We start from the raw sequence: 15,602 nt of genomic DNA, 5'->3' as shown, positions 1-15,602 counted from the left end.
TTGTTAAATTATGAGTATGTTCACCATATGAGCAGGGACATAGACAAGGCAGAGGGAGTTAATGCTCTCTTCAGTTTTCAGAGCCAGTCATGGACTATGGGGCTCTCAGTGCCCTGAGCTGAAGGATGAGGATTCTGAGAATTATAAACTCAGAGTCAACTCTGAACTTGTGAGGGAATCACTGCTCCAGCTGGGTCCCTGTAAGTCTATGGGGCCTGATGGGATTCGTCCTTGAATCCTCAAAGAGCTGGATGATGTCATTACAAGACTTCTTTCAATGTCTTTTTGAACTGTTTTGGGAATCTGGAGAGGTCCCACTTGACTCGATGCTGGCTAATGTTGTCCCAGTTTTCAAGAACAGCACAAAGGAAACTACAGGTCTGTCAGTCTCATTTCAGTGCCTGGTAGAATTATGGAGAAGATTACTCTTGGAGTTACTGAAAAACACCTGAAGGATAATGCAGTCATTGACCAGAATGGCTTCATCAGGGGAAAGCCCTGTTTGACTAGCATTATTTCAATTTATGACAAGGTAACCCCCCTAGCTGAGCAAAGGAAGCCTGTTCATGTAATCTCTTTGGACTTCGGTTGAGCTCTCAACACTGTCTTTCATGGTGTCCTTCTGGACAACATGTCCAGCATTCAGCTGGATCATCACATCACATGATGGGTGCTCACCTGGCTCACGGGTCAGGCACAAAGAATTCCAGTAAATAGAGTTACATTAGGCTGGCAAACAGTCACCAATGGAGTTCCACATGGCTCCAACATAGGGCCAGTGCTCTTCATGAATTACTTCGACGCAGAACTCACAGGAATACTAAGTAGATTTGCTGGTGATACTAAACTGGGGGGAACTGTCAACTACCTTGAGGGCAAAGAGGCCCTGCAGAGAGATCTTGACAAATTAGAGGGTTGAGTAATGACCCACTGTGTGATGTTTAATAAAGGCAAGTGCTAGATTTTGCACCTGGGACAGGGCACCTCTGGATATACAAGAAGACTGGGCAATGAGATGCTTGAGAGCAGCTCTTTGGAAAGGGACTGGAGGTCCTGATTGATGGAAAGTCATTGTGCCCTGGCAGCCAGGAGGGCCAACTGTGCACTGGTGGGCATCAGGAGTATTTGGGATTGCTCTCAAGCACACAGTGTAACTCTTGGGGTGTCCTGTGTGTGGCCAGGAGTTGGATTCAGTTTTTCTTGTGGGTCTCTTCCAACTCAGAATATTCTGTGATTCTGTAAGAACATTTCTAACCCTCTCTTCAATTCTGGTATTCTGTGGGCCCATGAACAGTAAATACCATGCTAATGATTCAACATTTTCCTTGGTTTTGAACCCTGAGATTCTGTGGAAGTGACTGCATAGCTAAACTAGTTTGAACCAATGAATATTCTTTCCAGTTAAATTTGGATAGATTTGGAAACATTGCAGTGGGAATTGTTAATTTGTTTGGAATGGAGTTTGTGGTTTGGTTGTTTTGGATTTTTTTTTTTTAATAGCATGTGGTCTTACAGTCTTGTGTGTATTATGGGAATAACTACTTGTGAATTTACTACATTTTATTTGGACATTAATACCTACTAATCAATCTTTAAATATTTTAAGCATTTATTTGCAACAATATGGTGAGTGTTTGCCTTGAATAAATTATATCTCAATTTTCCAGTAAGCTCTAGACACTTTATAGTGACCAGTATTTTCAAGCTGTGGCTATGGTGGTGTTAATTGAACAAGCTTTGGCAATAACCTTTTTTATTAATTGAATAGATTTGGTAGACTTCAGGTCTTGCTAGAGCATTGTGTTATTAAGCAGAAGAAAAGTGCTGGTGGAACTGTATAGCTAATTAAGTACTTAAGGGAATTATGAGCACTTGTCAATAATTTATGAGGTAAAACTTGGCTGGAGTAAGTTTGTTGAACACTGTTCTTAAAAATCTCAGTTCTTTCCTTCCTTACCTAAAGAAAATTCCAGGGTGGGTGGATCTGTTGTATTCAGATTAGCTTTTGGTTACAAACCACTTTCAGGGAAGAGAGTTAATGTGACAGAAACATACAACAGAGGAGGGTTAGTTCACAATTAAGTTTGTAGAAGCTAGAAACTGATCTTCACTGTTCCTAGAAAAAAATCAAAAAGTTACATGTGAAGGAATAGAGATAAGTATACTTAAAAGTTCCAACTAAACACATAAATTATATGTTTACATGAGCATTTGTGAAAGCACAAATAATCTCATGAGAAGGATTTGTTGACTATTTATTTAGTGAATATTTGCTTTTAAAAATTATAAAACCTGCCAATAAAGGATGTGGAATTATCCTGGAGAAATGGGATCTCTTTCTAAATGTAAAAATAAATATTGTTAGCTATACATATATCCTTTTGAAGGCAACTTTAAAAATTAATGGTTTTCCTTTAAAAGGACCTTTTCTTAAAGTAGATATCTTCAGTAATACTACCTTAGTTAAAAACAGGAAAAAAGTATGACTGTATAGAATTGTTGAAAGAACATGAATATTGAGTTACTACTTTCTGGAAAAGGATGGAAAATGGAAAACCTTGTACAATTACCTTATAGAAGGTAATTAAATAAGCTGCTTTTATCATTCTGCAAAAAAATTAACTGCTGTCTCAGTGACCTTTAGAACATTAAATCCAAATCATAAAGGAGATTATGTGGGGACCATGAGAAAAGCAATATCAGAAAGAGTTTGTACTTTTTTTCTCTTTGAATCAGAGCTACTGGCCTGTTCTTGCAGCTGTGTACTGTGATTTGTCCATTGCATTCTGTCTCAAATGGAATTGTAACAAATATTTTAGTAATTGTCATGTTCCTTTAGTCAACTGGCAATGACGGTGACCACTCTGAGGAGAAATACACTTCTCTATCTTTTTATCTTACAGCCTTCAACATTCTCCCAGCACAAAAGCCAGCTTTCATTTTAGAGTAAATTGCATGGCTGTCTCATGTAGATGGGACTTTCTGTAAGTTATGCTTGTCACAACTTTTTAAAAATGGATGTTATCTACAGTAGGATTGATGTGAAAATCATGATGCATAGAAGGAAGTACCTTGATTAAGAACTCCAACATCAAACTGAGAAGACAGGTCAAGGTGTTTTCCTTGCTTATGAGAAAGAGAGAGACTTCATCTCTCTTTGCTGCCTATTCAGTCATACCTGGAGATATTCTCAGATAACATATTGGGAAAACATATCTAAAGGCAAGTATTGCTGTCACTGGAAAAATTCCGGAAAATATCAGGGTTTGCATTCATTCTCAACCTCCAATTTTGTTAAGCTATTGCTCCTGTCCATTAAACAATTTTTGTTTAAATTTTCTTGAAAATTTTCTTTTCCCATAGCTGGGGTAGTACTTGTGGCTATTATACCAACTCATGAGGGGTTTAGCTGTGATGTTAAACCAATTCCTGTTGGTTGTGCTAAGAAACAGCTCCTATTGGGGACTTCGTTTTTGCACATGCTTGTCATAAAATACATATCCATATCAGCTTTTCTGAGATATGGTGAATGCATATTTGTTCCACTTGAACTTAGAAATCCTGGTTGTGCCCCAGATCTAATCAATTAAAGCTGTGCACAAGTAGAGCTCAGGAAGGTAACATGGAGACACTCAGACATTAGCCAAAATAACAGTATCCTGACAATCATTGCATCTGGAAGTATTAATTTTCAAGATATGCATTATCCAGTTCTTTTTCAAAATGGTATTTGCAGCTACTTAAGAATATTGAAGATGGCAGTGAACTTAACTAAGATAATTAGTACATGTATTTTCCTATTGAAAAGAGAGGCTATTCACAGCATGGCTTTGATGCTTGTTTTGGTCTGTAGGTTTTTCTTTTCAGGGGACTTAATTTTATAACTTCTTTATTTTAAACAGATCTAAATGCCACAAAAACATCTGTGAATGTAAAAGTCGGGTACAATGCTTGATAGTTGCAGAGACCTTAACCAGTAACACCACATCAACTGGAATTAGTTGATATTTTGAATATGACACCTTTTCCTAGTCCAGTGTAGCTTTTTCTTTACATGCTTCTCACAGTTACCTGTTCTTCTAAAAATGTCAGGACTATGAGGATTGTGCCAGCCTTTTCTACCTAAAGCAGTTGATGCTTTAGTTATTTCTTCTTACCATCAGTTCCAGCATAGTGCTGGTAATAATCAGAAATTCAGATTACAAAATAGGCATTTGATTTTTGATTTGATATCAAAATATATGCACATCTTTTAAAAGGCAAATGGTGCTTATGTAGCTACAGTAACCAGTGCAGCATGAGGCAGAGAGATAGCTTGCTCAGGAGGGGAAGGAACTGAAGAGGGGAATGAAAAAGTAGTAATTCTTCTTTCAATGAGTAAAAATGCATTTTTAAACATAAGCTTTAGAGAAAAAAAAATGGTAGCACTCATGCACTTTGTAGGTGAGTTGTACTCTTTGTTGTCTAAACATTAAGAGGGATGAAAGATATTCAGAAAGTTATGTTGTTCATTTCTGTCTTAACCCTATCCAATGCTGAGACATGATTTATTTTTTTCAACCACAGTTTCAGAACACTGGTGGTAGAAATAATTGAACTTTTGTTACATTTGTTCCATTTGCTGGAAGTCACCCTTAGTCAGGTCTGCTCTTCAGGCATTCCCTTAATTCAGATGCATGTAGCATCACATTACTGGAACACAGCTGAAGCTCCTGGTCTCCACAGCATGTATGACAAGATCAGATTAAACCAATTTTATTATACAGCTGCAGCTTCAAAGTCTGTGACCTGTTACAGTGCTTGTAGTAACTTTGCTTTTACAGTAAGTTAAAAATGTGTGAAGTGAGCAGGAATTAGCTGTATTTTTGGAAAGCTTTAGTTTTAAAGGAAAAAAAAATCCAGTTACTGTTCATTACCTCAGTACCAGAGAATTAACTTGGATTTGTGTGAAACTAAGCCATATTGGCTGCAAACAGGAATTTGTTCTTGGAAGGATAACAACAGCCAGCCTGTTGCCCTTGTTTACACTGTAAAAGGTACATAAAAAAAGAGGGAATTGCATCCAGCATGCACTCCGTGTAATTAAAACATAAAAAGTACTGCTGGTTTGGCTTTCATTCTAAACAAATGTCAGGGCAAATATTCAAAACTAAGGAGAGCGAAGCCGAGGCTGCAAAAATCTTTGCTGTCAAAAATCTCTGTGTGAATTAAGATGACAGTTTTGGAAATTTCATTACACTCTTTCTGACCAAAAGAATTCAAACATTTGTGCTTCTATCTACACCTGGATTCAAGCCCCCACTGACTTGGGTGATGTGTATTTCAGAGGTGCTTAAAATCCATATGAGCTGCAGCCTACTTCTCGAGCCTGTTCATTTCTCTGCACATTTGTGGTGGTGGTTGTGTGCTCGAGACTGATGCTGTCAATAGCCTGAAATATGCTGTTTCTTGCTAGCTTAATGCAGCAAATCTGAAATTTGCCTTGGGCAAAGAATGAACATACAAATACATAAATGAATTGGCAGATTTTTTTTGTTTGATATTATCCCTGAGAGAAGACAGAAAGAAAGCTCATGCGTTACCAAGGACACAAATCTTTAGAGCTAAATGCATCCAGATAAGGACATGTAAGGATGGTGGAAAATATTTGCAAAAGCAGCTGAAGAAAGTTTGCTGCCAGGCTGTCTTGCCATGTAAACCATTACTCAGGCTGAAAGGATCTGTGCTTTGGAAGATAGATTTACTAAAGTCCTTCTATTTGTTATCATTCTTTGTGGACATTTTGAAATTCATCCCAAGAATGTATGTCATAAGAGTTAACTTGCTGAGGGGTATGTATGTATGCATGCATATACATTCACACACATGTATCTATTTGGACAGTTTTTGAAGTGTATATATTTAGAGAAAGAGATTCTGAAGAGGGGGTGGAAGCAGAGCATCTGCAGGAAGAGCTGTGTTTCCTTATGCACTGCTTTGAGTTTTTTTTTGTCCCAATTTAAAATAAAGAGGAAGAGAGAAGCTCTCCAAAGGTATTTGAAGAAATTGACCAGTGCTCACTTTTATTATTAAATTTTTAAACCAACTGCTTCCTTGCTTAAATACTATAGGGACGATAATCTACTTTTCAGGCAAATTGCCTTGGGTCTTGGGTGACGCTCGGGATCATCTAACACAAAACCAGAGATCTGGAAGGTTGTTAAGGACTCTGCCTCTCCTGTTAAAAGTTCCCCAGGATCCCCAGGTCATTGCTGTCATATTTGCATATCTTGTTCTTAAATAAAATTCCTATGTAGCTTTGCTACACAACTTGTTCCAGCGTTTAAATGTCACTGTTGTAGGGCGGAGGAAGGAGAGTTTGACATTGTTTGTGTCTAAGCTAGGCCTGTTCTTCTTCAAGTTATTGTGACTTACCATCCTCAATGGACATGAAGAATGATTAAATGCCATTTTCTGATATCAGCTGTTGTCTGATTTCTGACATTTCATTTGATTTGCCTGTCTATCTTCATTCTCCTAATTTCCTGACTAAATAAACAAGAATTTTTGCCTCTCTGTGTGTGACATAGTTTGTCACAAAAGCTATGCTTTTAAAACCATGTGGTAGTTTTCTTGTTCTAAAGCTCTCCAATTTGCTGTATTTTTCTTGAAGTGCAGTGGTAAAACTGGATTCAGTGTCTAATAGCAAGGAATAAAGGAAAACAGCTCAGTTTCATGTCTTATACTGGCCTGCCCTGGAATTATATTTCTTTTCCTTTTGAAATAATACTGTTCATTTCCAAGTTTTAATCTCATAGATTCTCAAAAGATGCTTGACATGTTAATGCTAATTTTCCTTTAGCATTGCTGTCATGCTTTGAACATTTTCCTGAGTTTCATCATTAGAATACATCTAGACAAATGATGAAGATTATTGTAAGCAGCAGTTGTTACCTGCGAATGAATTACAGCCTCTGCAAATTAAGTGTCATCAGCCAATTTGAGAAATGTGTTTCTCTATTTCACTTTTCCAATTAAGGCTGATATCCTAAGCGCTCAACTTAGTATACAGAGCTCTTTGAAATGCTTCATTGGACTATATTATTGCAGTTTGATAGAAAAAGAAATCACTGGTTATCTCTGAATAGCTGAATATTCAGACTGAATAGCTTTACCCAGCCATATCATAGAAATTTCAGCCAGACTCTGTTTCCCTGATTTACTGGGAACTTACTGCATCTCCTGAAGGCTAACTCAGAAGCCATAAGCTGAAATGTATTAAAGCTACTTCTTGTTGCCTATCTGCATGCCCTTCAGCCTGACAAAGAGATAAACATGAGGTTTGACATGATTCAATTTCCATTTTCTTATTATCCTACACTGTTTAGAAATGGACTGTGATATTGTTTTTCTGTGTTTAGTGTGGACGTTGAACTTACTAACTTAATTCTCTGGGTACTCATTTCCCTGTGAAAAATGTGTGTATTTGCTTAGGGTGTTTTGTTTTCAGACATAATCAATAGTGCTTCAGAAAATCCTTTACGTGAAATCCACTCCCAAGCACGTAGCTCGTTCTTCTGTTCATACACTGTTGTGACTTACTTGGGTGAACTGTACATTTCACCTTTACAGCCTGTTGAGTAGCATAAGCAAGTATAAGTAGGCCTTTTTCTGGAAAAGCTCTGTTTGTTAGTCAAGTATAAAATTTGTGAGAATGAGAAATGAAAGCTGCTTCTTAATGTATTACTTGGAATTTTCAAGGGAGGATGCATGTCTCCTTTGAAAGCTGGTACAGGTGAAGCCAAAGGTGAAGCCAAACTTGAAGTTTGCTGCCTTGAAGTTGGCTCATTTTTGGGTTGGGTTTGTTTTGTTTTGTTTGGGTGGTGTCATTGTTGTTTGTTTGGGGCTTTTTAATTTTTTTGGGGGGGGCTGTAGACTCAAAAGTGACAAAATTTGGTTTCATGGCAATGCTGGCCTAGGTGATTAAGGACTGGGAGGTGAAGGAAGGACTGTAAGGGGAGAAGCAGGTGGCACCATCCTGCCAGCTGATGCTGAGCTGTCCTGAGGGACATTCCCTTCTGATCCACTCTTCCCACCGTCTCCTGTCCATTTTCTTTCCATGTCTTCCTTTACATTTACTGCACCAAATTTCTGGAGTTATTGAGGCAGCTCTTTCTTGAAGAGACCTTGTCCCTGCCTCTTAACATTCTCTTGGGTCCCTGTAGATGGAACAATTTTCCTATATCTCCCCCAAAACAGAGTGGAGGAGACTTGCTTTCTTATTGTGACTGAGAAGACCTCAGCTGAAAGCTGAGGGAATTATTCTTCTTGGTGGTCACCAGCTAACAGATGAATATTTCTAGGGCAAGGGATGTAGTTCTGTCTGTTTGTGAAATTAGGCAAATGTCTGCTCTTCTGCTGGGATTTAATGTAAAAATGCAGTCCTTTTTACAAGAACTTCACTGTTTTCACATTTTGGATTTACTTACAACAATGGAATATGAAAATGTTTTAGTTAGGAATGTTTACAACTATAGTCTTCTGCATCTATTTACTTAATTCCTTTTTGGCTTTTGAGAGTATATGTGTATTTTTTCATTTTTTTCTATTGCTGGAAATTACCGTTGAAAGCACTTGCTTTTTAATTTAATATTATCCAAGAAAATGTGTTATCTGCGTATGATTCTTGTTTAGAATTTTGGCACTTGTAATTAAATTATTAAGTTGGGTATTGGAAATAAATTTGCCAGTTACATGCTAGTCTGATTTTTTTTCCTATCTCTGTCATCTGAATTTGTCTATTTACCTGATTCAATTCTATGTTTTCCATGTCATTCACATGTAATGGGGCTGAGCCCTATTTACTCAACAAAGACCCTGTAAACTAATATTGAACCAGTTATCAGTGTTTTAAACAATCCTGTGTGACTTCACTGGAGAAATGGGGTGTGCTACAAGTTTCAAATATGATACCAATGCTGATTTCTTCACAACTATGTTAAGAACAGCTGATCTCCAGTAGAAACCACCCATGTTGGGCATTTCCAGCAATAAAGCCATCATAACATTACTGTAAAATGTTAAATATTAGTGCAGTCTGGAAAAATAAAATTTCCTGTAAGCTGGTAAGAGGAATAAATTAGCTCTGTGAATGTGAACTGCTAAATGGTTGCAATTCCACTGGGAAATCTTGCTGCTGAGAACTGCTTCACAAGGATGACTTTTTCCCAGTGTAACCCAGGCTGTGAATGGCTCTTCTTTGAGCAACAGCATTTATGTGTTGCCTTATGGGTATGTGTTCACAGAGATATGAAGAATAAACATGAAGTTATGCAGTTATTGCAAAGTTGCTACAAAGAATTAGTTAATAAATAACATAAGAAATTAATAATTAACTGCCTTTTCTTACATCTTCCTGATCTTTTTTCTGGTACTTCACGGGAACCTAGTTTATCTTCCATCCCCACTTACCTAGTCATGCTTTCTCTTTCATGTTTCCTCTCACTTTGCTTTATTGCCACTGCGCATCTGTGAGAGTATGGTGTTTGCAGGCATTGCCAAGCAATCCTGAGGGCTATTTCAACTAAAGCACAAATAAAGGATAATTGCATCTTTGTCCTTAAACTAACCATTTAATCAGTAGTGTGAGTTAGTAGGGGCACTGTAGAAAGAAAGATGTCAAACCTCTGGTTTCAAAGACACAATGTTGTTTTCTTCATTAATAACACTGATTCCAGATACATTCCTAAGTACAAATTACTTCAGGAAAGCTCATGATTTTTTTTTTTGGTACTGTTTTGCAGAGGATTTCCCAAGAAAACAGGCAGGACTGCTAGGATAGCATCAGATGAAGAGATTCAAGGGTCAAAGGATGCTGTAATTCAGGATCTGGAGAGAAAACTTCGCTTCAAAGAAGACCTTTTGAACAACGGGCAACCGGTATAAAAACATAAAATACCCTGGGGAATGGGAGTGAGTGAGGGTGGGCACCATTGGTAATTTCTGAGCTGTGCTACATATAAAATAATTGTTGTAGATTGCTTTTTATGTATTTATAATTTTTAATTGAACTTTCAAAACTGCATTTCCAAAAGGAATGATACATTTTGTTCTATCATTCCTTCTCCCATTTGACAACTTTACTTGGACTTAACAAAGCAATGGAGGTCACCAAAATGGTGAATTTGCATAAGAAGCCTGCACAGTCTGTACCTCCATGACTCTTTGAGCCTCAAGGGCCATTTGCTTTCAGCTGTTCATTACTGAGTGGATGAACATGCACAGCTCTGATTCAGTCCAGGCTCATTCTACCTTGTGCCCAGCCACTGGATGATGGGGGAAGCAGTAGGTGGTAACTGGACATCAGAGGAGGTACAAGGCAGTTCATCATGAAAAACAACCCAGTAGGAATCAGGCATCATTGGATTCTGCAGCTGGGGGGACTTCTTTTGACTGATAGAATTTTGACCAGTAGAACAGAAATAACCCATAGCACTAACTTGCAGATCAAAGGTTAATGACCTGTTTGAGGATTCAAGAAATGAGGTAAAATGAGCATATCAAGTAATGCAAATGCACAGCCACAAAGAGCTCTGTTCCTTTTTATACCCTTAAGATACACATGAAAGATAAAATACCAAATTCTTCCTGCTCAGAGTTGATGAGAAGCAACTTTCCTAAGAAGTTTTTACAGTTATTAAGACACTATCTTTGAAGCAGGAATCTCTTTTAGGACGAAGGTAATTTTTAAAATGTAAACTGTCACCCCTCTTTTGTCAATAAAATATTTTTTTAAAAATCTGAGTACCTTGGGATGCCTTTGTGTCACTTTGAAAGGAAGTGGAATTTTACATTTCTCAGGACAATGCCTAGAATTTTACTAAGTTTGCTTCTAGGTCTGAGCTGTGAACTCTGGTGGTGTAGTTCAAGAAAGCCCATTGAGTCAGACTGTCTATCAACATTGCTCGATTTTGGTTCTTAATAAGGTCAACGGAGTGAAGCAGGGAGAATGTTCAGATCCTCTGCTGCTTCTGTTACCTTTCTCCATTGGCTGCACAGCATTTGGCAGTTTTCTGTAGCAGTTAAGCAAAATCACTGCCATAGTGTATTAGTTCCTGTTTTTTCCAAGGAAGTGGGCTGAGAATGACTGTCAATGCCTATTTTGGAAAGTGAGGGAGATGTTTGGCCTGGGCAAATGAATGGAATGTCCTGAGAATGCCCACATGGCCCAAGGTATAAAAAAAAGAGACCAACTGTGATCAGATGATGTGGGAGCTTGAACTAAATAAACTTTGTTTTGGTGCTTGCCTTGTGGCTTTTGCCTTGCAGATTCCTGCCTTGGGTAAATTCTGTATGTGTAATCATGAAAGTGGGCACTTGGAGTGACTGCAGAAGAAATATAAGTGAAGAAAAGTTCATGATTTCCTTAGATGCTTGTAGCCGAGGCAACACTGCTACCTAGTTGTCATGAGTTTCAGCCTGCTGGTTTAGCTGCAATATGACATTAAGACAAAAATAAATTACATGAGATTTTTTTTTAAAGCATACATGCAGTATGCTTTTAAATATTTACAATTTCCATTCTTCATTCAGTTTTCATTTTTCTCCTTCAATGAGGTGTTTCACCATGAAATTTATTTGTCTTCCACAAACTTGCATTTTTTTGCAATGTTGATTTGTAAGAAAGTGTCTGAAATGCATTTGAAAATGCAGGAAGAAAACTAATAATGAAATAATTGGCTTTTGCATTAAGATATGCCTTTAATTTGTTTTCTCAGTGTAAATTGCCTTTTATAAGCTGTCTCCTAAATTTCTGAAAGAGTAAGAAGAAATAGAAATTTACAATCTTGAAGAATACATTTTTCTGTATTTTGGACAAAATATTCAAGTAGAGTAGAATCTCCTTATTTTGTGGCAGTGTTTTCTGCCTTGTGGTTCTAATGTGAAAACTGAGCAGAATGACTTGGATAAGATTTGGGATGATTTGATATGCCCTCTTCTGATGGCCATGATTTAAGCAGTTCCTATTGCTCATTCCTACCCAAGTTCCTGGCATGAGGATGGAAACAAATGGCAGAGTCAGTGTAAGGGTTGCTTAAGCCAAAAGAGCCACTTGTAATACTAAAAAAATGCATTACAATCTGTGGTAGAAAATTTCTGTTAGAAACATATTGCTGCTCTCTTTTACCAACATTACTTTAAGCATTGCTTACTGTGTACTGCTTTGTCGTTGAAGAAATACTATTTTTTTCTTTCTTCTGCTTCCCCCCTCATGTCCTTTTTATTTTTTGTTCAGAGATTAACATACGAGGAAAAAATGGCTCGTCGATTGCTGGGAGCAGACAGCGCTGCAACTGTCTTCAACATACAGGAACCAGAAGAAGATCCTGCAATGCAGGTGCCACATAACTCTACAATTTCACAGGAAAAAATGCCTTTCAGCTTTTCTTTTTTACTGACTATGATTGTCATTAAAATAAAATCCTACAGAAGACACTAAATATATACAAGATAGGATAGTTATTGATTACAGAAGTTATGTGTTATCTATTAGTGAAATAACCTGGAGGATCACATGTCCATTGCTCAGTTTTTCCATAAGGCTGAGACTTCTCCAATGTCTGCTTTCTGCTTTAAACTCTTCTGTTTATCCTGTTCTGTCCTGACCTTTAAGTCTCTGAAGGCAGAAATGCATCTCCTATCTTGAAACCATCTTCTCTTTATTTGTGTAATAGGCACTTTTTGGGTGCAGATCAAAACCACAACAGAAAGTCTGCTTGAAAGGCCAGGTACACACTCTCCATTGTTCAGATGCCAGGGCTGCTATTCAGAAATATTCATTTGCTTATGGTGCTGCACAAAGCACATTCTCCTGATAAAAACTGAGGAACTGTCATGGATATCTCTTGGTCTTCTTTCTCCTCTTGATCTTTTCTTCTACCCTTGCAGGAACCTCGCTCTGTTGGTGCTTCTGTAGTGAGTCCCATGGATATTCAAAAGGTTATAATTTTCACCTTTTTTTGTCTTTTTATTTTCTGTCTTCTGTTTTTTTTTTTTTTTTGTCTGTTTTTCTTTCTGTCCTCTTTCAATTCTACTGTTCTTGGTTAATAATAAGAGGTCTTCTAGCATTAATAACTGTGGAGAATTGGACTGCACTCCATTTATGAGGATGTTCAAGTTGTTCTGGAAGCCTGTGTGAGTGCAGACAGTTTAACAGCAATCATCGTGTGCTCCACTATCTTTGTGCTGTAACAATAACATACACTGACATGTTACTAACTGTCATACACTTCATGGTTTACTTTTATGGTGCACTTCAGGAAACAAAGAAATTTTAAAACTATCTGCAGCTTACAAGGTATTCCTCTGCTCTTCCATTTGTTGCAATTATCGAGGGTTATGATTATTTATAGAAGCATTAGTATAGAAGCATGTCATATCATTCTCAGACCAGAGGCAGCAACAGGGGATGGGAATGTGAAAGGATACTTTGCATGAGATGCATGTTCTTAAATACAAGAGTCAGAGACAATAGCCAAAAGCAATTTGAAAGTGTCTGAATTTCTGCTGACTGAGAAGAGCATTGGCTAAAATTTTTTTTTCCTGCTTCTGAGCTATTTTACAGTCTGACATTGTCACTCTTATCAGTAAGATTCCAAGCAGGAATTCTGCAAAGTAACAGTTCAAGAAAGCAAATAACAGTGTATATCAGTAAATCATAACAAATTCAAGCAAGTCACTCGATGAATCTTTCTGCTCTTCTTGCTATATCTTCAATACAATTACAGTAAATTTTGTTTCTAAGGGAGGATCCCATACAAAGGGAATCATAGCAACAGGAGTAAAGGGAAACAACTATCATGGACTGCCACTGTTGCAATTTTCTCTTATTTTTGTCCTCATTTTTACAGGCAACTGTAAGCAAAATAATTTTATCCTTCTGGTTCAGCCTCTGGTAGAGTTCTATGCAAATAGCAGATGTGAACCATATGGTCTTCTAGCCATCTGGAAACAAAACCCACCCTAAATCTGTCTGTACCCTCAAGGAAATATTAGTGTGTTCCTTTTGTCTTTATGAACTGCCCCAGAATACTTTTGTTCTTATAGGACTTTTTTTAATGGAAAGAAAGCAACCAATGACTTTCTTTCCCCTTATAAATTAGACCTTAAGACAACATGAAATACAGTTTTTGCCTCATACCAGATGTCTCGATTGTTTCATAGGGAAGCTATTGGAGACATGGATTATAGTGTTTTTCTTCAACAAGATACAGTTTCCTTTTATATGTAAAAACTTAATGGCTTGTTAAAGATTGGTAAAATAAAGAAATCCAAATATTAAGAACATATCTTCCTGAGCAATGTGTTGAAGCTGGACACTAATATCTACCTCTCATTTGACAGGAATATAAAGTCTCCAGCTTTGAGCAAAGGCTGATCAGTGAAATTGAATACAGGCTGGAGCGATCCCCTGTGGAAGAATCAGATGATGAAGTGCAACATGGAGATGAACCTGTTGATAACAGTATGTCACCCTATTTTGAGATAAAGCTGAAGCACTACAAAATCTTTGAGGGAATGCCAGTCACATTTACATGCAAAGTGGCAGGAAATCCAAAGCCAAAGGTAAGGAAAAACAGTAAATATTTCTAGAACTTCTCTGAAGAGTTCTGTGTTGGTCCTTTACCATCAGGCTCTGGACTCTATGGGCTGTATCTTACAGTAACAGGAGATATTTACGCTTGACAAGAAAATCTTCTATCTAGCATAAACTGCCGAATCTCTTTTGGCACAACTGGAGTTAATCAGTCAAAATCTGGTAAAAAATGCTACTGTTATGCTTCTGCTCTCAGTTACTCCCTCCTGAGGCTTCTTTTCAATTATTTTACCTGGAAGGAAAGCTTCTGTCATTTTCAGAATTACCTTTTAGGGTACATTTGTGCACAGAATGCAGTGCAATGCTAGAAAGCCCCACGTGAGCTGGCATAGGAATCCCAAAAGCCACCTCATCTTGCTAGCATGGGTAATTAGTTCAGGCATGGTAACATGCTAATGCAAAAATATGTGGGTTTTAGTTCAGAAGCCAGCATGGTATCTCTCATTCTTCAGCATCTACACACACTAACTAGACTGGGTTTTACTGGAATGTAGAAGAAGGCGTAATAAAATACCTTAAGCTCCCATATATCCCAACAGCAAGATGAGACATGATGGTGAGGTTTTAATGATGAACTTCTGAGGGAGGGTTGGGCTTGGGAAGCATTTCCTTGTAGCAAATGTAAAAGTACCAGCTGCATGATGTCAGTAGTCTGGAAGAATGCCCTCCTTGGATAGGTTGCATACAACCGTTTCAAAAATTGCTTGGCAATCAACTGACTGATTATGCAGCGGGCAAACAGCAGCAGCTTCTTCAACTCCCCTGCCAAAGCCACTGGCTTCCCTGTGAAGTTCTCACAGCTCTCACAGTGACCTCTCGTGGACAGGGGCTCTTATCTTCTTAGACAAGATCAATGATGCCTTATCTGATACAAAAGATCTTCACAGAAGCCCTCACATCCAAATCTCTCATCCAGTGTAGGTTTTATGGGTACTCAGGATTTCAAACAGAGAGAAATGCAAGTGAC

General features: G+C 37.8%; 1 protein-coding gene across 1 annotated transcript in view; it reads left to right on the top strand.

Annotated features, from left to right (window-relative positions):
* The window catches only part of PALLD (palladin, cytoskeletal associated protein), a 187,460-nt gene that overhangs the window by 152,759 nt on the left and 19,099 nt on the right, over positions 1-15,602 (top strand). Inside the window, exons 12-15 of the mRNA XM_058025126.1 lie at positions 9,783-9,918; positions 12,275-12,376; positions 12,928-12,978; positions 14,383-14,604. Of these exons, the coding sequence (XP_057881109.1) occupies positions 9,783-9,918; positions 12,275-12,376; positions 12,928-12,978; positions 14,383-14,604 (511 nt within the window). The remainder of the gene's footprint in view (positions 1-9,782; positions 9,919-12,274; positions 12,377-12,927; positions 12,979-14,382; positions 14,605-15,602) is intronic.

Source organism: Melospiza georgiana, chromosome 5, assembly GCF_028018845.1.
Source record: "Melospiza georgiana isolate bMelGeo1 chromosome 5, bMelGeo1.pri, whole genome shotgun sequence".
NCBI lineage: Eukaryota > Metazoa > Chordata > Aves > Passeriformes > Passerellidae > Melospiza > Melospiza georgiana.
Note: the sequence above shows the minus strand (reverse complement) of the source record. Positions and strands in the feature narration are given on the sequence as shown.